This window comes from Episyrphus balteatus, chromosome 3, assembly GCF_945859705.1.
Source record: "Episyrphus balteatus chromosome 3, idEpiBalt1.1, whole genome shotgun sequence".
Classification (NCBI taxonomy): domain Eukaryota; kingdom Metazoa; phylum Arthropoda; class Insecta; order Diptera; family Syrphidae; genus Episyrphus; species Episyrphus balteatus.
The window spans coordinates 63,649,169-63,675,904 of NC_079136.1; the positions used below are offsets into that span (position 1 = coordinate 63,649,169).

Sequence of the window (26,736 nt, forward strand, 5' to 3'; positions counted from 1 at the left end):
GACTATAGATGACCCGGCGGACTTCGTTTTATCTTTTTTACCATTTATTTTCAATTTTTTACTCTGTAGTGTGTGAACCTTTGGTTTTTTTTTGTTTAAGCTTCTGTCTCACAGGTGGCTAGCACTTTCGAACGCTCATTTTAACTGTAATTTAAAAATATTTTTCTCTCTTTTACAGATTTTGGTTTCGTTCAGTTTTGTATCAGAACTTACTAAGACGCAAATTTTGAATATAACTATTTACACGACAAATTAATTTATTATTATTTTTACTTATCACTTAGATAGAAAAAAGAAAGTTCCTATGCAAAAATTGTTTTTTGAATATTTCTTAAACGCAAAGTGCACAACATATGATTTTGGGAATGTATCAAGGACTCGAGCTGAACAAACGAATGCAATTAGTTTTATACGTCTATATCAAAATTTGAGGGTTTCAGACTTCCTATAAAATATGAAATGCTCCAAATTTTTTTTGAGCGGTGGACAAACGAAAATTTTGGATGGACAAACATGATTTTTGAAATCGCAGTTTTTGCTTTACGTTTTTGTGATATAATTTTTGAACTAAGAAGACAAACCGAAAAAGTAATGGAATTTATTGGAATTACCATGGTAAATTGAGAAAAGATGTAAGTTTTTACACTGAAAAAAAAAAATTAATTATTAAGAGATTTTTAATTTGAAACAGTTTTTGTAATAGTAATAGTAATTTGTCATAGTTTTTGAACTAAAGGTGGACTAAAGAGAAAAAAAGTTGGGCTACCTTTGGGCAAACGAACCATCGTTTCGACGGTTAAACTTCATTACCTCGTAAGTCGTTTTTGACTTTTTTTTTAGAAATCGAAAAAAACAATTTAAAAAAAATGAAAGAAATACAAAAATTGTTTTTTTTTTTAAACTGAAATCAACTTTTTTTGTATTTCTTTCATTTAAAAAAATTGTTTTAAGAGGTTTTTTTCGATTTAAAAAAAAAAGTCAAAAACGACTTACGAGGTTATGAAGTTTAACCGTCGAAACGGTGGTTCGTTTGCCCAAAGGTAGCCCAACTTTTTTTCTCTTTAGTTCACCTTTAGTTCAAAAACTTCGTCGGTTTTTATTTTTAGCTAACGATTTTTTTCACAAGAAAAAAAAAACATAATTTTTTCGGTTTCTGATATGAATAAAAGTTTCTTATTTTGTATCTTTTAAAAAATGGTGGAATACCCTGGGCAACGCACATAGGGGTATTTGCCAGTTTTACGCGGACAAAATTTTTTTTCGATTTTTCTTCAACGACAAGGTAATTAAATACCCCTATCTGCTGTAACTAAATACCCCTATCTGCTGTAACGAAGCATCACACTTTCCTTTCCACCGCAAACCAATTTAATTAAAGCTGTATGGAAACCAACCATCCCGGACTATAAACCCGAAACCAAAATAAAAGAACGTCCCAGACTATGCCATCAACAGCAACAAAAAGAAATCAGTTTAATTAAAACTATTTGGCAACCGCCCATCCCGGACTATAAAACTGATACCGAAACAACTGAACGTCCCGCCATCATGCCATCAATAGCAACAACACAAACACGACAACATACATTTTGTTTTATACTCAAAACTATTATTATTATTAATTTAACATCAATTTTACCGTTTAATTTTATATAGTTCACACTTGCTTTGTGTAAAAATATTACTAAGTAGAAGTAAAAAATTCCGAATAAACGAGAAATCTTTTGAATCTACTTCGAGTAGACGATTTCTCCCTCAATACACCTATTTAAGCCATAATAGATATACCATATTGTTGTAAATTTTTTGAATGTTGGCAAATTTCCGTTTTGACGTTAGCTAGGTAGATTTAGCGTCTCTTTCTGAGTTCTATTCTCACTTTGAGTTAAGGGCGTTACTTCCGATTCCGACCATTAGGTATAATTCCCGTCTCTATCCGAAGCCACCATCTCATTTGGAGTTTGGTCATAATTCCCGAAACCACCATCTCACTCTGAGTTTGGTCATAATAGCATATTTTGGTCACTGTAGGATTTATTTCTTTTATCTCCGTCCGAGATCCCTTGCTCTCTTGGAGTATTGGGCATTATTTTTAAGTAGTATATAAGTTTTATTTAAAATAGTTATTTAAAGAAAGTAGAGAACAATAAAGAACGATTCTATAGTGAAAATAAAGAATTTGAGTTTTTGGTTTCTTCTATAGCCAAGTTTTACTGTGCTTTCTTCGGCAAAGCCCTGGAATCGGCGAGCTTACTTCAGCCTTTGATAAAAAAGCATCACAGTGCAACCTTAGCCCAAAAAAACAGGGCAAACCAACTTTTCACATAGCTACCCTTAATGTCATTTGATTGAGATCTATGATCATTTGAGGGAGTTAATACAAGTCGTGACGTTCACGTAATCTTTGTATAAAATTATATGTCAGAGTCCATCAATTTCCTCTGAAATTGAAAATATACTTCAAGTTATTCCTATTCATCCTTGAAAGTTGATTTTATTTATGACTGTTCAATTGTTTGTCTCAAATCCTAATAATACTTCATGTCACTTTTAAATAAAAAATTTCAAACATTGACAATAAAAGCATCTTATTGTCAATTTAAAAGTACATTCAACTTTGAAATTCTCTGTCTTCCATCCACTTAATATGGATCCACTCCACTTACGTCGTAACACCTCAAAAACTTGGAATATCCTTTGCATCTTCAACATTAATGTGAAACAATTTAATTCAAAAGCCACCTAAGTGTTACCTAAACTTCTAAAACACAGACACACACAAAAACACTTTCTAACTATATAAAATGTTGTATAAGGAAAAGCATTCTACTTAAATATTTCATCCTTCTTAAGTGTGCATATGTATGTAGTATGTTCTCCCAGTGTGCTAATAATTTAAATTCAAGAACTGACACCGTAAACAATGTTCTGTGCTGTATTGCAAGAGAAAAGAGACACCCAACGAAAATTGATTATTTTTCTTTTTTGTTTTTGTGCTTTAAGTTTTTCTTGCATGGGCATCTGTTGGTGTCGAAGAAACTCTTCCTGTAGGATTTAGCTCTCGTGCAGTGAATGGCACTTATATTATAATCCTTCGTGGCAACAAACTTTTCATCTTTTCTCTCTCTCTTTATATAGGTATGTGTATTTAAAGGTATCTTAGTACAGAGTGTCTGGTTGCTTTTTGGGTAGGGAAGGGATATATACAAGTATGATGGCCAAAATAAATGAAACATAATCGTGCTTTCTTATAATATGGATCAGGAGCAGAATTGCATTTGCCAATATTTATGTATGTGTGTTTATGTTTATTTTGCAGAAATGCAGTACATCGACACCATGACAGTTCTAAAAGTGGTTCCTTTTGTTTTCTTTTTTAGAAAAAGTTCTTGCTTTCTTCCAAGAATGGTATTTTATTTATTTATGATCTAGAATTCATAATCTTTTAATTTGCAACTTGAGAATACTATACTTAATCATTATCCTTTGTAAAAATAATATTAAATATACTCGTAGTATAAGGGATTGTAGCAAAAGAGTGTTTTTTTAGTAAGAAAGAACAGTTTTGAAAAGGGTTTTGAAATTGTATGCACTTTTAAAAATGTCATAAAAATGTTATATAATGTAAAATCCATGAAAATTAATTCAGTTCAGTCCTTGGACTTTCATGAGAAATTTCGTAACTCAACTAAAAGTCAAAAAATTGAGTCTAAAACGGCTGTCCGAAAATCTTAAAATTTGGCAATAGCGAAATAGTACAGGTAAAATAGGCATTTAAAAAAAAAAATTGTTAAACTCATGAAACTTGGCAAAAAGTTTGCTTTTGGGATAAGAACCGAGTAAAAAAAGTCTATACAAAAAAGTTGGGTGGAAGGGTGTTTTTCGCGGACAAGAGGGAGGGGGTGAAGGCCAAAAATATACTGAAAAAAATTGTGAATATCATCATATGACACATGTTTTCAAGGTATTTTTTGATGCTGAATCTAATGTCTAATAAGGTCAATATGATTGCCGAAGCCGATTAAAAACAAGGGTGCTTGTTTTTTTGACTTCAACAAGTAAAATATAACCGAAACCCATGTGAAAAACATGCTACACTGATAAAATTCGGGATGAAGGTTTTAGATAAAGCAGGACAAAGGATTCATAAAGTTCTTAAAATTATTTTTGGAGAAAGGGTGTTTTTTTGATGGGTTAAGTTGTGTGTGAGGAAGGTATCATAACAGCTGACTTAAATTTTATTAATCTTTAAAACTTGGTGTAAATGTTTTAGTTGGTATAAGAATTAAGAATCTATAAAGTGGACAAAATTATCTTGAGTGAAAGGGTGTTTTTATTTTAAGAAATGATGAAATTCGGAATTAGTACCACAAAAACTAGGAAAAATTGTTAAAATTGGTAAAAATGTTTAATTTATAACAGAAGCCAAGAACCCGAACAGTCTATACAAATATTTTAGAATAAAGGGTGTTTTTTTTTTTTGGGAAATAGGAAAAAATCCGCGATAGGTCCGATAAAATCAATGGTATAAATGGTACCCTTACAAAATTCATTTAATATGTTCTCTTTCCCATGGGAATTACGAATAATGTAAGTCTATAAATTGTCTTCATGTGAAAGGGTGTTTTTTTTAGAAGTGAAGAAAATATGGGTATATTTGAAAAAGTGTGTAATACAAGAGTAATGTTAGTGGTACCCTATTGAAATTTAGTAATTATGTTACTTTTAAGATAAGACACAATAATCTAAAGTGCCTATAAAAATATCACGGTTAAAAGGGTGTTTTTTTGAGTGAAAACAAAAATGATAGGTCACCCTAATGAAATTTGGTAACATTGATTTTGTGATAGAAAGCAAGAATAAAGAGTTATCATAAAAAAAAATTTGGTGAAAGTTCACAAAAATTTTCAGTTAAATTTAATCTATTAGACCGGGCGCTAGAGGTAGTTGAGTATACAAAATATGAGGACCGAGTTTCATCAATGGATTTGAGCTCAGAAGAGGTCAAAGATGAATAATGTGGATCTTGCCGGTCAATTTTGTGGTCCATTTTTTTTACTAAGCTATTTATTATGTCATAAAAATCATAGCAATAAACAAAGACATTCATGGATTTTTATTGCAGGAATAGTTCAATGGGTTATGAAAGGAGATAAAACCGCGAAGTGCCATTAAACGAGGAGGTGAAAATTGATGATAGGGGGCAAAAGCCCCTTTTTTGTTGTTGTTTTTCTTTTTGTCTTTGTCTTTTTTTGGCTTAGATAAACATTTATTCATTGTTCTAAATAAAAAAAGGAGACTAAATTTCTTTCAAAATGCTGGGCTCAATAAATTTTTCTATTGAAAATTAACCGAACCATACACTCAGAGAATTAAATTTTTTTTTTTCGTTTGCGGCTAAAGAATATCTTTTGCATCAAAAGAAAATCGTTTGCTGCAATGTTAATACATTAGCCGCAATAGTTAAGAGTTCACAGCAATTGTATTACATTCGACCCAAATAATAATTCCATAGCAGCAAACGTTATGCAAAACAACCCATTCGTTTGGAGGTCAATTTTCGTGTGTTCATTGCGGGAAAGAAAATACGTCCTACATCTAAACTCTTTGTTGTTTACTAGTAAATATTAATGTTTGCAACAAACGAATGAAGTCTTTGCGAAGCACCTTTCTAGAATGTTGTTTGTTTCAAAGAACTTTACTTTTGGTGCAAATATAGAATTCATTTACTACAAATGAATAAAAAAATCTTGATCGTTTGTTTCATGGAATAAGAAAATTATTTTTCCGCAAGCGAATTATCAGTTTGTAGCAAACGAATGAATACTTTTCGAAGAACATTTTCAGAATGTTGTTTGTTTCAAAGAACTTTCCATTTGGGGTAAATATTCAATTCATTTACTACAAACGAATACAAAAATCTTGATCATTTGTTTCATGGAATAAGAAAATTATTTTTCCGCAAGCGAATTATCAGTTTGTAGCAAACGAATGAATACTTTTCGAAGAACATTTTCAGAATGTTGTTTGTTTCAAAGAACTTTACATTTGGAGTAAATATTCAATTCATTTACTACAAACGAATACAAAAATCTTGATCGTTTGTTTCATGGAATAAGAAAATTATTTTCCCGCAAGCGAATCATCAGTTTGTAGCAAACGAATGAATACTTTTCGAACAACATTTCCAGAATGTTGTTTGTTTCAAAGAACTTTACATTTGGGGTAAATATTCAATTCATTTACTACAAACGAATATAAAAATCTTGAACGTTTTTTTTATGGAATAAGAAAATTATTTTCCCGCAAGCGAATCATCAGTTTGTAGCAAACGAATGAATACTTTTCGAACAACATTTTCAGAATGTTGTTTCTTTCAAAGAACTTTACATTTGGGGTAAATATTCAATTCATTTACTACAAACGAATACAAAAATCTTGAACGTTTTTTTCAAGAAATAAGAAAATTATTTTTCCGCAAGCGAATCATCAGTTTGTAGCAAACGAATGAATACTTTTCGAACAACATTTCCAGAATGTTGTTTGTTTCAAAGAACTTTACATTTGGAGTAAATATTCAATTCATTTACTACAAACGAATACAAAAATCTTGAACGTTTTTTTCAAGAAATAAGAAAATTATTTTTCCGCAAGCGAATCATCAGTTTGTAGCAAACGAATGAATACTTTTCGAACAACATTTCCAGAATGTTGTTTGTTTCAAAGAACTTTACATTTGGAGTAAATATTCAATTCATTTACTACAAACGAATACAAAAATCTTGAACGTTTTTTTCAAGAAATAAGAAAATTATTTTCCCGCAAGCGAATCATCAGTTTGTAGCAAACGAATGAATACTTTTCGAACAACATTTTCAGAATGTTGTTTCTTTCAAAGAACTTTACATTTGGGGTAAATATTCAATTCATTTACTACAAACGAATACAAAAATCTTGAACGTTTTTTTCAAGAAATAAGAAAATTATTTTTCCGCAAGCGAATCATCAGTTTGTAGCAAACGAATGAATACTTTTCGAACAACATTTCCAGAATGTTGTTTGTTTCAAAGAACTTTACATTTGGAGTAAATATTCAATTCATTTACTACAAACGAATACAAAAATCTTGAACGTTTTTTTCAAGAAATAAGAAAATTATTTTTCCGCAAGCGAATCATCAGTTTGTAGCAAACGAATGAATACTTTTCGAACAACATTTTCAGAATGTTGTTTCTTTCAAAGAACTTTACATTTGGGGTAAATATTCAATTCATTTACTACAAACGAATACAAAAATCTTGAACGTTTTTTTCAAGAAATAAGAAAATTATTTTTCCGCAAGCGAATCATCAGTTTGTAGCAAACGAATGAATACTTTTCGAACAACATTTCCAGAATGTTGTTTGTTTCAAAGAACTTTACATTTGGAGTAAATATTCAATTCATTTACTACAAACGAATACAAAAATCTTGAACGTTTTTTTCAAGAAATAAGAAAATTATTTTTCCGCAAGCGAATCATCAGTTTGTAGCAAACGAATGAATACTTTTCGAACAACATTTTCAGAATGTTGTTTCTTTCAAAGAACTTTACATTTGGGGTAAATATTCAATTCATTTACTACAAACGAATACAAAAATCTTGAACGTTTTTTTCAAGAAATAAGAAAATTATTTTCCCGCAAGCGAATCATCAGTTTGTAGCAAACGAATGAATACTTTTCGAAGAACATTTTTAGAATGTTGTTTGTTTCAAAGAACTTTACATTTGGAGTAAATATTCAATTCATTTACTACAAACGAATACAAAAATCTTGAACGTTTTTTTTCAAGAAATAAGAAAATTATTTTTCCGCAAGCGAATCATCAGTTTGTAGCAAACGAATGAATACTTTTCGAAGAACATTTTCAGAATGTTGTTTGTTTCATAGAACTTTCCATTTGGGGTAAATATTCAATTCATTTACTACAAACGAATACAAAAATCTTGATCGTTTTTTTTTATGGAATAAGAAAATTATTTTTCCGCAAGCGAATCATCAGTTTGTAGCAAACGAATGAATACTTTTCGAAGAACATTTTTAGAATGTTGTTTGTTTCAAAGAACTTTACATTTGGAGTAAATATTCAATTCATTTACTACAAACGAATACAAAAATCTTGAACGTTTTTTTTCAAGAAATAAGAAAATTATTTTTCCGCAAGCGAATCATCAGTTTGTAGCAAACGAATGAATACTTTTCGAAGAACATTTTCAGAATGTTGTTTGTTTCAAAGAACTTTCCATTTGGAGTAAATATTCAATTCATTTACTACAAACGAATACAAAAATCTTGATCGTTTTTTTCAAGAAATAAGAAAATTATTTTTCCGCAAGCGAATCATCAGTTTGTAGCAAACGAATGAATACTTTTCGAAGAACATTTTCAGAATGTTGTTTGTTTCAAAGAACTTTCCATTTGGGATAAATATTCAATTCATTTACTACAAACGAATACAAAAATCTTGATCGTTTTTTTTATGGAATAAGAAAATTATTTTACCGCAAGCGAATCATCAGTTTGTAGCAAACGAATGAATACTTTTCGAAGAACATTTTCAGAATGTTGTTTCTTTCAAAGAACTTTACATTTGGAGTAAATATTCAATTCATTTACTACAAACGAATACAAAAATCTTGAACGTTTTTTTTATGGAATAAGAAAATTATTTTCCCGCAAGCGAATCATCAGTTTGTAGCAAACGAATGAATACTTTTCGAAGAACATTTTCAGAATGTTGTTTGTTTCAAAGAACTTTACATTTGGAGTAAATATTCAATTCATTTACTACAAACGAATACAAAAATCTTGAACGTTTTTTTTATGGAATAAGAAAATTATTTTCCCGCAAGCGAATCATCAGTTTGTAGCAAACGAATGAATACTTTTCGAACAACATTTCCAGAATGTTGTTTCTTTCAATATACATTTCATTTACTACAAATGAATATAAAAATCTTAATCGTTATTTTCATGGAATAAGAAATAATTATTTTTATGCAAACGAATGAATGGTTGCGGGAAACATTTCTTCTATTTAATATTTAATAATTCATTCCATGTTTGTGAACAAAAATGTCTCCCTTTTTTGGTTTTCTACAGAAGAAATTCGATAGCAGCAATATAATTTATTGTTATTTTCAACTGAAGTTGTTTAAGCCCAACTTAACTTTTCAATTGAAAACAAGGATTTTAATTTTACGCATGTCTATCTTGTTTCACTTTAATATTTGTGCATATATGTATATAAACAGCCAAACATTGTAATAAAATTTTATTTGTTTTAATACAAATTAATTAAATTTTCTACTTATTTTGTAATCCTGGATAAAAATTAAGAAAGTTAACATAATGGAGGTAGGTATATGAAACATATTTAGATGAGCGAGAACTAATTCAAAGCCATACTCACACACATATGTACGTTACAGTTAAACCTCCACCAGAGAAAACAACAAAAGCAAAAAAAAATTGCATATCGTCCCGTTTCTGCGTGAACCACGTATCTACAAAGCAAATTTTGTTCAGTTCTTAAAAGAAATATAAATTTTTCTTGAAATTAGAAATATGAATTGAACAAAAGGAAATCAAGTTATGTTTAAGACATATTGATTGAGTTGTTTCTACACTTAAACCTTTTTAACTATTATTTCTGTAAGTTTTAGAACAATGTTTAACAGAAAATTAAATCTTTTAAAAAAATGTACTTACGAGGTTCAAGCAGAAACGGGACGATATGCGAGGCCATGCGCTTACTGATGAAATATGATACATTTTTGCTCAAACGTATATTTCTTATGCAGCTCCACACCAAACAGCCAAACATTGGAATAACTTTTATTTGCTTAAATAAAAATCAATCAAATTTTCTACTAATTTTGTAATCTTGGTTATTAACCTATTCCAATAATAAAAATTAAGAAAGTTAACATAATGAAGGTAGGTATATGAAACATATTTAGATGAGCGAGAACTAATTCAAAGCAATTGTTTGTTGTCTGACGTCTAAGTAGCCATACTCACACACATATGTACGTTACGGTTAAACCTCCACCAGAGAAAACAACGAAAGCAAAAAAAAAATTGCATATGCGATGCGATGCGCTGACTGAAGAAATTGTTTTTGGAGGGAAAACCTGCTTTTCGAATTGAAGCATTTTATCCAATTCAATATTAGGGTTACCCACCTTAAGAGGAATGTATTATGTATAGGTATTATGATTTTATAAAATTAGACCCGAATATTTTTGTTCCAAGAAAGTGTAATAAATTGCGTTTGTTTTAAAGAATAATATGCAAGTTGATATTTAAGTTTATATGTAGATTCAAAAATAGGCCTACGATTGTGATGTAAAGTGCATACATATGAACTGTAAGGTAGGTAGTCTTAGAATCATAGAAAATTCTCATGTACATTTGTATAATATAAGCCGTGTCTTTTCTACAGCACATTAGTTACAAACTTCACACGTATTTGTTTTTGCAATAAAAATTAAAAAAAAATAGTATATACTGAGTTGAAGGAAAAACGGGCTTTAGTATGTAAATAAAGAGGAAGAAATTTCTATAAATTCATAATAATTTTGGTTTCTTTTGACTTATACAAAAATCAGATCAGTTAAAAAGTATGGTAAGGTAACACTACCAATTTAACACGAACAAACAGGAATGCTCAGTGCGTTGAGATGCATTCATGGGAATCAATTCAGTGTTGCCCCCAATTGGTTAAGAGTGTAGAATGGTGGACTTGAAACTTCATCACTATGCCAGTTATATGGTCTTTACTGGGTTATATAGAAAAACAAACTTGTTGGTATTATTTATTTAATTCCAATATATTTTCAAGTTTAAATATTATCCATAACACGTAAAGTGGTTTACTGTTTGTTTTCCTTGAAAGTGTACAAAAACTCATTATCTATCCTAGTAACAGAAATACTTTTTGTTTAGGTAAAAAATTATTGGAAAGAATATATTATCGCTTTATGAAGACACATTGCATAATGTTCTGCAACTCTCGCGTCGAAATAATTTGTCGAGAAACATTTTAAATCGAAATGAAATTCATATAGCTAAGAAATGACATTTGTTTTTCCACAATTTGTCACGATGCGAGAGTTGCAGAACGTAGGCACTGAGTATTCATATACCTAGTATAATTGTTTTAAACAACCTTTAAGAGTAGAAAATGAGTTCGGGATTGTTAGATAAATAATTTTTAGTAAATACTTTACCATTTTACATAGCAAAAATAAATTAATTTGTTTGTTCAGGGGGCAACACTGAACAAATTTAAGCGCCAGACAGTATTATCTTGCGCATGTGCGATGCGCTGCAGACAGTATTATCTTGCGCATGCGCGATGCGATGCATCGCGTTGAATTTCACATTTTCTTAAACAAAAAAGGTAAGTTCGCACTAGCTAGCTTTCATATTTTCATAAATGGAAGACAATATTGTGTGAATTCTTTAAGAATCCATTTGAATATGATTTGTTTTTGTTTCTTTATCTAAATAACTGACTAGAATTATGTTCTTTTATAAAAGGAAACAATTCAAAGAATCTGCAATATCTTTTTTTTTTTGTATTAAAGGGACACTATAAATAAATAAATAAAAGTATCTCTACCAAACGTAGAACTACGGTGGTGGGGTCTTATTTCTTTTTTTTTCTATTTCGATCCATACCTCCTATTAGTAATTTTCTTAACATTGGTGAAAATTTTATAACTTACCTATATGTATGAAAGAACACAAAAAATACGCAAAAATGGAAAACACTTTGTGCCCAGCATGCTGACTCTTTCTCTCACATAATCTCAAAGGGGAATTATTTTTTTAAAGGAGAAACAAAAATGCTGCCTGGCAGAGTGGAGATGTTTGATAAAAAAAATAAAATCTATCAAATAAGTAAAAATGAAGAAAATTCTCTCAGAGTAATAAAAACTTCTTACAGAGTTAACAAACGTCTTATATCACTTTGTAGCTAGATTTGAACTAAAATGTCTTCTTGCTGTCAAAATAAAAATTTTTACAAAAAACGCGACAAGATAAAATCACGTTTTTCGAATGACGCTCAGGAAAAAACTAACAACAAGTTGAAGACTTTTTTCCTCAACGGCATAGGCAAAGTGCGATTATATCGCGTGCGTTTTTTGTTGTGGGACAGCCTTTACCCGTTGCACCCGAGATATAGTTACAGAGAAAAATCGCTAAGTCAGCGTTTACATTCAACGATTTTTCCAGTGGCGATTTTTTTTGTTGTAATCACTTTAGATTTCGTTCCACTGCAAAACTCTTTCCTTCTTCTTTTCTCAAAATAACAAAAATAAACAAAAATCGTCACTGGAAACATCGTTGAATGTAAACGCTGACTTACATCCTACCCTAATTACACTGTGATAGTTTTTAGAACTTTTTTTTTGCAACAGAGCGGAGACACATCGATTCTAGTTAATTCGAGTATGCTGAATTCAGTAGTGGCAACCGTTTTGAAAGTTTGGCTCAAGTTTTCGAGAAATTTCGAAAATAAAATCTTAGGTCGGGACTATTAAAACTGATAATTTCGAATAATTATTTTTTTTTAAGCAGTTTTTAGTTTAGAGAAAAGCTATTCCTGTATATAGCTATATGTTTAACACTATTCCAACCTAGATTGTTATGTTTCGGTCGCTTACAAACATTTTATAAACAAAAACTTCACTTTTTCATGTTTTTTATTATTTTGTTGACTTTCAAAGCCTTTAATATGGAGGCAATTTGAGTTAAACATTGATTCGGGATATTTTATATTATTTAAATAGCATATCATTCCAAAAATGAATAAAATACTGCAAACCTGAAAAAGTTCACTAGTGAAAATTAGTCTATTAAGCTACGGAAATGTATTAAATAACACTGGTAAGCAAAATTAAACTTTTTTTGCCACAAGAACCAAAATATACTTTTCTGAAGGTGAAAGGGGCGCTGAACTCGAATCCGAAGCCATACATATTTATTTGGCTTCCTTTTTTTAAATATTACAGTTATAAAAGGGAAAAAACGTTATTTTGACTGCTTTTATCCCGACATGATGTAAGTATATTTCCAAAAACTGTTTAATTCATTAATTTATTTTCTGATATATCTTAAGCTTAAGCTGAAAATCCAAAAACTATCTTAATTTAATCTTAAGTTCAGGTTTTGATACATTTCCGTATCTTAATAGACTAATTTTCACTAGTGAACTTTTTCAGGTTTGCAGTATTTTATTCATTTTTGGAATGATATGCTATTTAAATAATATAAAATATCCCGAATCAATGTTAAACTCAAATTGCCTCCATATTAAAGGCTTTGAAAGTCAACAAAATAAAAAAAAACATGAAAAAGTGAAGTTTTTGTTTATAAAATGTTTGTAAGCGACCGAAACATCACAATCTAGGTTGGAATAGTGTTAAACATATAGCTATATACAGGAATAGCTTTTCTCTAAACTAAAAACTGCTTAAAAAAACTTAATTATTCGAAATTATCAGTATTTTAATAGTCCCGACCTAAGATTTTATTTTCGAAATATCTCGAAAACTTGAGCCAAACTTTCAAAACGGTTGCCACCACTGAATTCAGCATACTCGAATTAACTAGAATCGATGTGTCTCGCTTCTGTTGCAAAATCGAACTATCACAGTGTTATCATTTCTTTGAATTGTCTCAGTTTTTGTACGTTTTCGTTATAAAAAATTTAATTAAAACGCAAACATTCTTTACAAAAATTTTCACATTGAATTTTTGCACTCTCCATTGTTATTTTCCTTTTAATCAACGGTGTTTTTCAACACGACAAGAAAGCGTTTTTCTTATGACGCTTTCTTGTCTTGTCGCTTTGAGGTCGGTGTGGGTAAGCCTTTAGGGCTAGACACTTAAGAATTTTAACGCGAGATTTTTTCGATATTGTGAGGTTCACAGATTTAACCCGCGACTCATTTTTATACCTAGACGTTTCATGCGAGACGTTTTTCGATTTACATAATAGTAAAAGAATAAGAAATATCGAAAAGATGAAAAAACAAATTGGCCTTGTCAGTCGCGGGTAAAATCAGTGCGACTCACAATATCGAAAAAAGTCTCGCGTTAAGTATTTAGTGTAAAAGAGAATATATAATGTTAGGTCTGTTTAAGTACTAAACAAACAACAAATTTCAGCCCACAGTAAAAGCAGAATATCTACTCAAACAGAAAATCTACCTCCAAAAGACAGCGGGTAATAATAAATATCCTGAGAAAAATTGTTTCATGTGTAGACGGGGTGTAATGCAAAAAAACCGCGTTTTATTTGATCACATTGAAAGCGTTGCTTTGCGTTGCATTTATGTTCGCTATATCAGTGTTACCTCTGTTAAGAAAAAAGTGTTAAAATCAAACAGAAACTTAACATTCGTGGAAATAATGAATTATTGAATCCAAGTAATTGTTTAAGTGACAAAATGTTGCTAAGTAAACGGTATTTAAAAAAAAAAAAAACAATTCATTTCGATAAAACATGTTCGTAAGTATAATGTTTGTTCGAAGTCCACTTTAAATTATAGATATAACTTCATTGGCCACTTTTTGCAAAAAGTGCAAAAGTAAAAATATTTTTCTCTTACTAGCTCCACCCACCGTTTTTTCGCGTGCAAAAAGTGCATAAATTGCTTTAAAACTTAAAATGAAAGGTTTTCAACACATTTTTTAAGTTTTAATAAGTTTCATTAAAATAAATATACATATATTAATTCCAAAGGTATATTTTAAGAAAAGTTTCATTACATTTTAAAAATTTCTACACGGCAACACTTTTTTTCAAACTCATCGGTCATCGCATCAATTCTATCGCACATGCGCAGTAAGTGTGTGTGTCGAACGAAAACGGTAAAATTGTTGCGTTGAGTTTTCAGTCTGGCTGGTTCTTGGATAAAGTAAGGAAGCAAAAGCAAGTTAGTTCGTGTTGGATACATTTTGATATAAAGGTGGTGAGTACCTATTTTATTATTTAAAGTTTGCATAGTTATTATTTGTGTTTTTATGATCAATATAAGCATAATTACTGTCTAAAAACATAATTTTCTTATGATTACAGCCAAAGATCAATTTTAAATCGAAGTCCACATTAAATTAAATATATATTAATTCCAAAGGCTGGCTCTGGGATAAATTAAGGAAGCAAAAGCAAATAACTTTGTATTGGATACATTTTGATTGTTGAGAAAATGATTCTTTTCATTACTGCTGTATATAAAGGGTTATCATCAATAATAAAAGTCCAAGGACAATCTAGTTTATTAACATACTTAGAGTTGGCCAAAGCTGGTGAGTACCTATTTGTTTATTCAAAGTTTGCATAGTTATTACTTGTGTTTTTATGATCAATATAAGCATAATTATTGTCTAAAAACATAAATTTCGTATGATTATAGTCAAAGATCAATTTAAAATCATCGGAAATATTAAATTTTACGATGCAAAAGCTAACGTTTTTATTTGTGATGAGGACGTAGTTGAGTATGCAATCCAGTTTAAATCTTCTCCAAGCTGGACCTTAGGAGTGCTAGACGATGGCGTTCTTGAAATTCCAGGTAAACATTTAGCCAGTTCATGTGAAATTAGTATTTTTTAAAGTCGCTCATACACATCACATTTGTGCCCGCACCGGTCTCATGAAAAAAAAAGATTGATTTTATTACCTACCTCCGGTGAGCGCTTTTGTGTGATGTGTATGGGCTACTTAAATCTTAACAACCCGTTTAAATCAGTTTTTATTATGAATTAAAATCAATTTCTTTTTTTCAAATGATCAGGTTCCCAAGGAAGTTCCCTATCAATACGTGACAGTGATACTACTGTAGCAAATTCATCTTCTATAAGTGACATTAGTGTAACACCATCGCCACCACCGAAACATCCTTCAGAAATAATACTTCAAGAATAAGTGACGTGCAAGAATACGTTATAACTAAAATCAATGCTCAGGTAAAAACATTGAAATAACTAACTGAATTTTTCATTTTACAAAATATATAGGGGCCCTTCTATGTAACTCTGTTCTACTTTCGGATCTGCTAAGAATCTACTTTCGATTTAACTTTTTGTCTGACTACATAAAGTATCTGAATCTTGCGAATAGATAATATTAAAAAATTTTACATCACTAAATTTATTCAATTTTCGTTTTCTACGGAATCACGGAGATACCATTTTACAAATTTGAACACTTATTGTAGAATCGAATTACATAGTTGGGCCCCCGGACATAAATACTTTAAAAATATTCTTTTTTATTAAAATACATTCCAGTCCCACTACTTAAATTCTTTAAAATTATACTTTTTATTAAAATACATCCCGCCATACGTTTTTTAAAGAGTTAAAATTCTGTTCAGTAATAAATTTAATTCAGTCTGTCTAATTTTTTATTAAAATACATCCCAAATACAAGTCAAAATTTAAATTTAATTATACTTTACATATCGTCGGTTGACAACCAAAACTCATTATCTGCAATGTAATTTGTATGCAGTTAACGAGTTTTGGTTGTCAACCAACGATATATTCTTTTGCATTTATCTTTACCTTTTTGCGCTCTCTTATTTTTGTGACTAAAACAGTACCTAATATCACTTTGACTTAGGTGCATTTAACATACATATAATAAATATTTAATGTGTAAATATTAAAATTAAATGATAGTTTGTTACTAACTTGTTGAAATGGTGTATTGAGCTGTTGCAAGAATTTTAAAATTTTAGAAGTCAAATTAATTATACATAATTATCTCAAGCACAACTAAGCCCAATCAAATTAATTAGGGAGCAGAAAGGAAACGACAAATGCAGAAGTGCAGTCTCAGTAAAAAAAAAACCTTATATCCAGGATAACATTTCGATCTAAAAATTTTTAAAGCCTTTGAAGTTGATTAAATTGATTCATTATAATTTAAGTAGCGGTTTACATATCTGATAATAGTCGTATGAACTAATGTATTTTATATTTTTTTTGTGTAGTAACTAAAGAAAATTATTCAGAATTTATCCGAGCAACTCTAATTTCGATAATTTTTTTTTTAATATTGGTTTTCCAAAATAATTCAAGTTTTATGGATTTAAAAGTGCCGCTCTTGGCATTACAGTTTATTAAAATCATGGGGTACTTGAAATTTAAGAAAAACAATATTTCAAAACAAAATTTAAGCTTTTTATATAAAAAAAAATACCATTTCAAGTTCATGTTCTATTTTTTTATTTTGTGAAAAAAAGTAAAGTAAAGTAAACTCTTATAAAGTCGCTCATAAATAAAAAAAAAAAAGTTCTTCGAATATGAGTAGGTACTATATGGCAAGTTTATTATAATAAGAATGCGAACTCAAAACTAACAATTACTCGTAAGATAAAAAGTTTTCAATTTGTTTATTTGTAACTTTTATTATATTCATGTAATTAACAGACAATAAGTTTTGTTGATCTGATCTGTTCTGTTTTTATTATTAATTAAAATCAATTTCTTTTTTTTTTTTTTTCAAATGGTCAGGTTCCCAAGGAAGTTCCCTATTAATACGTGACAGTGATACGAGTGCAGAAAATTAAAGACTCTTAAGGAACCCGGCATCGAGAATATACAAATAATTCCTAAAAATATAACATCCTCCAGTAACAATACAACTCCTCAAGAAGAAACATCCTTCAGAAATAATACTTCAAGAATAAGTGACGTGCAAGAATACGTTATAACTAAAATCAATGCTCAGGTAAAAACATTGAAATAACTAACTGAATTTTTCATTTTACAAAATATATAGGGGCCCTTCTATGTAACTCTGTTCTACTTTCGGATCTGTTTAGAAGCTACTTTCGATTTAAATTTTTATCCAAACTACATAATGTATCTGAATCTTGCGAATACATTATAAAAATGAAAATTTGAACACTTATTGTAGAATCGAATTACATAGTTGGGCCCCCGGACATAAATACTTTAAAAATATTCTTTTTTATTAAAATACATTCCAATCCCACTACTTAAATTCTATATTAAAATTCAATAAATTAATTATTTCGCTTGTCTATGTTTTGAACTGTTAACTTTAACTAAATTTTGTTAAGCTTGTAAATTAATACATATATATTTATTGTTTAAATAAAAAAAGAGATACAAATGAAATTTTATCTATATTTTTGAATGAAAAATGCGTAAATCTGAGAATTAGAATTTTGGAGTTATTTTGAAACTGTTGTACGTTTGTGTCACACTATTATCGCGTTTGGGAACATCGAATCTGCTTTTTGGGGTAGACAAAATACACGTTCACAGAAAACGTATTGCGTAAAAAAATCCAAAACTAAACAAATCAAACACCAATTTTCTGAAATACAAATGTATTAATCGTTTGTTAAAGCAATAAGTTTATTTGCCACAGTTAATTTATTGCTTTAACAAACGATCAATACATTTGTATTTCAGAAAATTGGTTTTTGATTTGTTTTAGTTTTGGATTTTTTTACGCAATACGTTTTCTATAAACGTGTATTTTGTCTACCCCAAAAAGCAGAATCGATGTTCCCAAACGCGAAGGTAGTGTGCCACAAACGTATACCCCACAAACGAACAAAATCATTTGATTCAAATGAGTTATTTGTTTGAATCAAACGAAATATATGGTCCCTTCAATTGCTCCTGTCCTGTGCCACAATCGCAAGATACGATTGCAACAAACGTAAGTATAAGGAAAACGAATTGTAGTTCCCTCCAAATGCTATTGTTCTTTGCTACAATCGCAAAGATACGATTGCAACAAACGTGAAATGGTTGTTTGCATCAAACGAACTGCATTTTAATGCTCTTTTTCTTTGCCACAATCGCAAAGATACGATTGCAACAAACGTGAAATGGTTGTTTGCATCAAACGAACTGCATTTTAATGCTCTTTTTCTTTGCCACAATCGCAAAGATACGATTGCAACAAACGTGAAATGGTCGTTTGCATCAAACGAACTGAATTTTAATGCTCTTTTTCTTTGCCACAATCGCAAAGATACGATTGCAACAAACGTGAAATGGTTGTTTGCATCAAACGAACTGCATTTTAATGCTCTTTTTCTTTGCCACAATCGCAAAGATACGATTGCAACAAACGTGAAATGGTCGTTTGCATCAAACGAACTGAATTTTAATGCTCTTTTTCTTTGCCATAATCGCAAAGATACGATTGCAACAAACGTGAAATGGTTGTTTGCATCAAACGAACTGCATTTAAATGTTATTTTTCTTTGCCACAATCGCAAAGATACGATTGCAACAAACGTGAAATGGTTGTTTGCATCAAACGAACTGCTTTTTAATGCTCTTTTTCTTTGCCACAATCGCAAAGATACGATTGCAACAAACGTGAAATGGTTGTTTGCATCAAACGAACTGCATTTGAATGTTATTTTTCTTTGCCACAATCGCAAAGATACGATTGCAACAAACGTGAAATGGTTGTTAACCCAAAGATTATAAGAATTTGATGCAAACGAAGTCGAAAATATCTACAGCAAACGAAAAAGTCGATTGGGCAATTTTTCCGTTTGCGGCAAACGATTTGTTCTCTGAGTGTAGCCATCTGAACATATACCTATTTTTTTTTTCGCATTTTTAGTTTTACTCAATTTAAAAAGAAACATTTGAGGGGAGATTACGATAACTCAGTTGCCAAGAATTTATATGGTTTTTTTTTAGAGTGTCTCCCCCAGTTTGAGCGTAAGGGGCAATTTTCTAAAAAATTGACTTGAAATAAAAAAAGTGTATGTTCGTTCATTTATACCATCATAACTTCTAAACTAATTATCGTATTTTCACAAGAAAGGTATCGTTGAAAGCGTTTTGATTATTACTTGATTTTAGGATGTATGATGTCACATCTAAACGAATATAGTCCATCGCACTATTTTAATGAAAATATCAAACATTTGCTTTAAATATATAAAAAAAACTCTTAAAAAAATTTATAGTGAAAGTGTTTTGATACAAAATTATTGATGCATCTAACCAAAGATTATAGAATATAGAATATAGAATAGAATATAATCTTTGATCTAACACTAAGCCGATTTTATTTCAAATTTCGGAGAATTCTATTGGAAAAAAAAAACAAAATATGTAAAAACTTTCAAATATAGACCTCACCAAAGTTATTGAAATACCAAAACTTCAAAATAATCCTGAAACACAAACAATTGGCCGAAAATTTGTCGATTGAAATTCGGAACTACATAAATATTATTCAGAATGCAGTAGATACCTCCGGTAAATGTTTTTCCTAACATGATGTGTGATATGCCAGCAATGGTTTTTGATATGGTTATCCACATTCCCACACATAGCTTTAAAAACGGGGCCCAAACACTTCACCACTATACTGGACTGGTGGTAAGGTACTTCGGTGGAAAATTCATATTACAATACTGCAACGAGAGAACCAAGCAGGGGTTCCGATTCGAACCAGTGAGTAATTAAATAGGGCATAACTTAAGTTAAAACTGACTTAAAGTATATGTGTTTGTGTGTGTGTGAATGTACACGTGTATAGCAGAAGTTAAGGTGTGCAGGTGTGGAAAGGAAGGATTGAATTTCCACTTGAACTGGAATACGAGCGAGTAAAATAATAATTAATATTTGCTTAATAGAGTTGAAGTTGGACTTCGTATTTGCGTATTGTTCGCGTGGATTTTTTTCGTTTTTTGTTTTTGTTTCTTCTTCGTATGTGTGTATTTACATGGATATATTGCTCTCGGTTATTGGTTTTGGCCTCAGAAATCCGAATAACTTTTTGTATAGGAAAACTCACACGAGTTATAGTTGGGTTATAAAGGTAGATATCTCCTTCTCTCTCACACTATAAGTTTATTAAAAAATATATTTTTCAAAAAGTATAGGTACCTTACGTAGACGAAACGGGACCTATATACAAAATGCCTTTATGGTTCACAATAAACATACAAATACAAGTAGAAAATATAATAATAATTTATGAGAAAAGTAATTGTGGCTGGAGGCGCTGAACGATATGATGGTGAGGTGCGGAGTGGAGTGAGTTTGATGGACAATTATTTTGAGATTTTCGCAATTTAATGGTTGAATGGATCGAAATGAAAAATGTTATAGTGGTGGCTATTTATTTTCATTTCGACACGGTGAAAACAATTTAATGGGAAATAAATGGACTTGGAATGGTTGCTGGGCTTTGATTTATTTTTTTTTTATTTTTATTTTTTTATATATATTTTATTTTATTTAAGTTGAGTTATTGGAAATGAAATTTTTTTTTGAACATTATAAGTTGATAAGGCAAGTTTATTGGGTGAATCAGAGTGTCTCAATTCTTTTCACGTATACTTACGTTTTTACTCGTAAATATTTTAATATTTTAATTAAAGTTGAAACTTTTTGTAAGTGTTGCACTTCTATATTCTGAAAGGTTTAAGTAAAAGCAAGATGCAAGCAAGAAATAAATAAATAAATCAAATAATTGGCTTTAAATTTTTCGTCAACTTAAAGGTCTTAAAACCTTAAATTTGGTCAATAGAACAGAAGTTAGAAGCCTTTTTAACGCTGATAAGTTTTGATTTAAATGATATGGTAATAAATTTATTTGTTTTTTCTAAAGGGTAAGTCATAGAAAGTTTGCTAATTTTTTTCGATAAGTGTTCGAAAAATTGCAATTCGATGTAATTTTTTTCTAAGGCCTTATCTAATATTCGAAATATGAATTTCCGAAAATCACATAAGTTTTAGGAGTATTTTTAAAGTTTTTGTTTATTTTTAGACATTTTTTGAAAGACTGAAAAAATCTCTGACTTACTCCTGCATAAACGAAATTTATTTTTTTACCTACGTGTGCAAAAAATAGGATGTTAAAAATGAATTTTCATCGAATAAAGAGAAAAACTAGTTTTTTTTTTGCCCCAATTTTTGTTTACCTTTTTCAACCGCAGCCATATACGGCAAAAATAACGATTTAGGTGGTCAAAAATAAATTAACATACTAAGTTTATTGTCTGAGCAGTGATTTACAAAATAATGATGTTTTGTTGCTATTAACATAACAAAAATGTTTTAATTTACTTTAATTAACTTTAATGTAGCTCAGGGAAATTAGTCAAAATATGGGCATGAAATCGCATTTTTCGCGGGACAAAATTTTTTTCATGAAATGTGTTCGGGTGGTTGTCCTTATCATAAAAGTCAATTTGTTGGGATAATTGGAGGTTGGGAACAGCCGCCATCTTGGAAAAGAGATTGGTATCGTTTTTATTGAATAGCTCCATTGTTATTCATTTTAACAAAAAATGACAAAGGTAAGACTTATTAACAATAAAATTATCTAAGAAATGATGTACAAAACAATTCCGTGAGTTGATTAAATAAAATTTTATAGTTGGTCAAAGTGCGGGTTTGTATCGCAAGGTTAGGACAAAATGACATTTTTTCATATATCTGACGAACTTTTGATTTGTTTGGATAATTCTTCAAGAATGAATTGTAGTACTTATAATTACCTATAAAATGAGCCCACAATCGTTATTGTCACCATCGTATTGTAGAAGTAATCTAACTCCGAAACTCTCCATGTACTAGTCAAAAGTAAGAAAAAAGCTGTTTTTTTGCTAGTAGGCCGAGAAAATTTTGGGAGTAGAGGTATAACCAAAATATAAGTACGCAGTTTTGCAGCCATACGCGTGTTAATGTCGATTTCGAAGGTCTGACAACTCTAATTTTGTGCTTTATACGGTTTTTGGGGGGTTAAATAACGTAAGTTTTCCAGTTAATGTGAATGGGCTAAATTTATACTATTTGAAATTATAAATATACAAGCTGATGCTCTATTATTTTTCCTAAATCTGAACACCCCAATCTTGAGGATGTGACCAATAGAACTATATATAAGCCGTTTATACGATTATGTTTTAGAAGCTTTTTTTGTTTAGATTTTTGTTTGTTTATTTGAATTGAAAAGCCTGATATGGTTAGTTAAAAAAGCTTATATCGTGAGTTCTATTAACCCCATAGCCGAGATTGAGGTGTCCAGATTTAGGAAAAATAATAGAGCATCAGCTTGTATATTTATAATTTCAAATAGTATAAATTTAGCCCATTCACATTAACTGGAAAACTTACGTTATTTAACCCCCCAAAAACCGTATAAAGCACAAAATTAGAGTTGTCAGACCTTCGAAATCGACATTAACACGCGTATGGCTGCAAAACTGCGTACTTATATTTTGGTTATACCTCTACTCCCAAAATTTTCTCGGCCTACTTGCAAAAAAACAGCTTTTTTCTTACTTTTGACTAGTACATGGAGAGTTTCGGAGTTAGATTACTTCTACAATACGATGGTGACAATAACGATTGTGGGCTCATTTTATAGGTAATTATAAGTACTACAATTCATTCTTGAAGAATTATCCAAACAAATCAAAAGTTCGTCAGATATATGAAAAAATGTCATTTTGTCCTAACCTTGCGATACAAACCCGCACTTTGACCAACTATAAAATTTTATTTAATCAACTCACGGAATTGTTTTGTACATCATTTCTTAGATAATTTTATTGTTAATAAGTCTTACCTTTGTCATTTTTTGTTAAAATGAATAACAATGGAGCTATTCAATAAAAACGATACCAATCTCTTTTCCAAGATGGCGGCTGTTCCCAACCTCCAATTATCCCAACAAATTGACTTTTATGATAAGGACAACCACCCGAACACATTCCATGAAAAAAATTTTGTCCCGCGAAAAATGCGATTTAAATTACTAATTTCCCTGGGCTAATGTTAAAATTTGGAAAGATCTTCAAAAAACTACTTTTTTTTTAATTAAAAAAATTAATTTAAAAAAATGTTTTGAGAATTGGCCAATGATTTTTTTTAACTTTGATTTTATGATTGCATTAATATTCCTTCTTTTATGATACCAAATATTGATATTCCATCTTTAAGGCATACCAAAATCTTTTTTGAAAATTTTTTTTTAAATTCTTATACATAAAAAAAACTATTTTAAATTGATTATGCGATTGCTGTAACCAAAAGTAACGGTAACTTCCAAAGTGATCAAAAGTGAGAGCTAAAATTTTGTGCGTATCTTCTTAAAGATTAAAAAAACAATATTATTGGAATTAAAAAAGGGAACTCCCTGGAAATTTTTTTTGTTGCCTTAAAGTCGTATTTTCTAATTAATTTGATAGATCTTATTATAATATAATTATTAAATTATATTTATAAGAACTACCAAATTTCTGAGAACTTACTTGTAAGAGGCCGTTCTTTAAAATATGTAAGATTCAAAAAGTAATACTTTAAGCAAACAGTGATAAGAACACGATCGCCACACATGTCTAACTGAGGTGCATGAGCAACGAAACGAATTCATCAAGCACAGAGATGATAAAATGAAATGTATTAAAAAAAATAGATATTTGGCAAGACTGTATTTATGAATGGTACTTATCAATTTTTTTCACAGTTACATTTCTGAGATAACGGTTAAAAAATGGACGATATCACATAAAATAGCCGATCGTAAACGGACAAAAAATTTTTTTTTTTTAAGAATTTGTTAATTCTTAAGTATTTTTAAAGCATAGGTATTTAATTCTTTAAAATTTTTTAAATACCTAACTCTGTATACATCTTAAATTTTAATCACTTGTATCCGAAAAATGTTTTGTATTTCTTTTTAGATTTTCGTAGACATACCAACAAAAAAAAAAGAAAATAAATAATACCACCCATTTTCTTCTTTAAGGAGTTTCATTCACTCTCTTTTGTTGGTTTGCAAAGGTATTCCCTTAATTCTATCCAAATTACAAAACACTTCTAGCAATCTCATCAAAAATATATTTATTCAGTAGCAACGTTTATTTGAACAACACTTCATAGAATTTCCACATGGAAACAAAGATCCCATCCCATTCCATACTTTTTTATATGCCTTTCTAAGAAGGTATTATAACAATATCGTCTTTCCCCTCTTTTTCCTATATTATGTATATAATAAAAAAAAAAAACTTCAACTTGAAGAAGAGAAGAAGATAAAAAAAAAAAAACACAAAATTATCCTTCAATTTCACATGTTTATCTATGGGAATAGAATTAATTTACTTTTCATTGGACTCTTGGCCACAATGATGTTTATACATACAACAGGAAAACCACAGCTTCAAAGTCAAGTGGCTTTGCTGGCACATATTTTATTATATTCTTCTAAAAATATTCGTATATCTTATATAGAAAAAAAGGAGCTATCCCTGACCTATATAGTGTATATCGTGAAGTTGGAGCAATCAAAGAGTTGGTTCCTTACTTTCCCTTTTCATTCTGACTTGCAGTTAATTAAGAAAATTCTTCTTGGACCTTTTTAAACATAAAAAAGGTCAACATCAAAAATGTGTTAACTACACTCCGTTTCCTTTTTAAAGGACATATTAATATTTTGCAAGTTTTTGTAGGGGGGGGGGGGGGATAAACCATGGCAGCATCCACGAAAAAGTGGATTCGGTTTCACCTGAAATTTTTAGCAGTGCGGCATTAATTTCAATTGAAAATTAAAAATAAACTATTGGAGATACAAAAATTTTCCATAGCTTATTTGAAAGATTATAACCTAAAGGTGAATACTGATGAAGGATTTTGAAAAAAAAATATTTTTTTAATGGATTTAATGGTGTTATAAGATAAAAAAAAATTGATTTTTTTGCATTTTTTTATGAAAACTGATTGGGTTCAAAAAATTCTAACTCTTTTTTTAGATGTCGTACAGACATGGTTGATAAGAATATTTTGAGCTGAAAAAAATAGGCTTTCAGATGGTATAAAATTGTGATATAAAAAAATGGATTTAATGGTGTTAGAAGAAAAAAAAATTTGATTTATAATGAAAAATGATTGTTTTCAATATTTGTTCATTATTTTTATACCTCTTACACATTTTAAACATTTAAGTATGGCTTTATTCCTTAGAAGAAATAGTAAACGTTTTAATGGTGTAATTTTTTTGTAAGCTTTTGATATAAAAAAAATGGATGTAATAAGAAAAGAAATAAAAAAGGTATTTTTTTAGCTTTTTCTTGTAAATTATGATTGGATTCAAAAAGTTATTCCGTTTTTCTACAAATCAAACATAAATATAATAATGTACATTTTGAACCATTAGCTTAAGTACTTTACTATAAGATTTATTTTTTTATAAATTTTTTACAAGAAAGTTGAGAATAAATAATTTTTAGATCATTTTTTTTTTAACGAAAGCACACAACCTGTTTTTTTTATGATTTTGTCAGGTAAAATTATCGTCCGTAAACCGACTTTACAAACAACCACTTTTTTTTAATTTAAAATTTTTAAAGAAGACTTTTAGGAGTTTCAATATTTTTTTTTTCCCGGTAGGTACCTATATTATGTTCATCTGTTCCGTCATAACATCTAAGCTACTTATCGTAATTTTACAAATGAGTTATCGTTGGGAGCGTTTTGCTTGTCCGCAAGCTATGTGACGTCATATCAAATAGAATATGGCTGCCTTAAGAGGCACAATATAACATATAGACAAAAAAAATTTCATACATTATAACCAATTTGTCCTTAAGCCAATGAAACGGAGTGTACCTTGAACATAGTAATGTACTAAATACAAGCTGAT

General features: G+C 29.8%; 2 protein-coding genes across 3 annotated transcripts in view; both read left to right on the plus strand.

Annotated features, from left to right (window-relative positions):
- LOC129915391 (uncharacterized) overlaps window positions 1-26,736 on the plus strand; it is a 463,244-nt gene that overhangs the window by 355,739 nt on the left and 80,769 nt on the right. The window lies entirely within an intron of this gene.
- On the plus strand, window positions 13,726-17,938 carry LOC129915395 (uncharacterized). Of its 2 annotated transcripts, none has more exons than XM_055994907.1 (4): window positions 13,726-15,368; window positions 15,476-15,634; window positions 15,857-16,028; window positions 17,583-17,938. In XM_055994907.1, exons 1-3 carry the CDS (start codon window positions 15,269-15,271, stop codon window positions 15,985-15,987), a joined length of 390 nt encoding a protein of 129 aa, XP_055850882.1. In that variant the 5' UTR covers window positions 13,726-15,268; the 3' UTR covers window positions 15,988-16,028; window positions 17,583-17,938. The 2 variants fall into 2 exon arrangements, with proteins under 2 accessions (XP_055850882.1, XP_055850883.1); XM_055994908.1 differs by lacking the exon at window positions 17,583-17,938 and having other exon boundaries at window positions 13,726-15,031; window positions 15,139-15,368; window positions 15,857-17,087.

What these genes read in the sequence shown, in the direction of transcription:
- LOC129915395 (XM_055994907.1), top strand. Translation starts at nt 15,269, where the DNA reads ATGATTCTTTTCATTACTGCTGTATATAAAGGGTTATCATCAATAATA. An exon ending in CTTAGAGTTGGCCAAAGCTG is followed by an intron (nt 15,369 to 15,475) that starts GTGAGTACCTAT and finishes GTATGATTATAG; the next exon opens with TCAAAGATCAATTTAAAATC. An exon ending in TGGCGTTCTTGAAATTCCAG is followed by an intron (nt 15,635 to 15,856) that starts GTAAACATTTAG and finishes TCAAATGATCAG; the next exon opens with GTTCCCAAGGAAGTTCCCTA.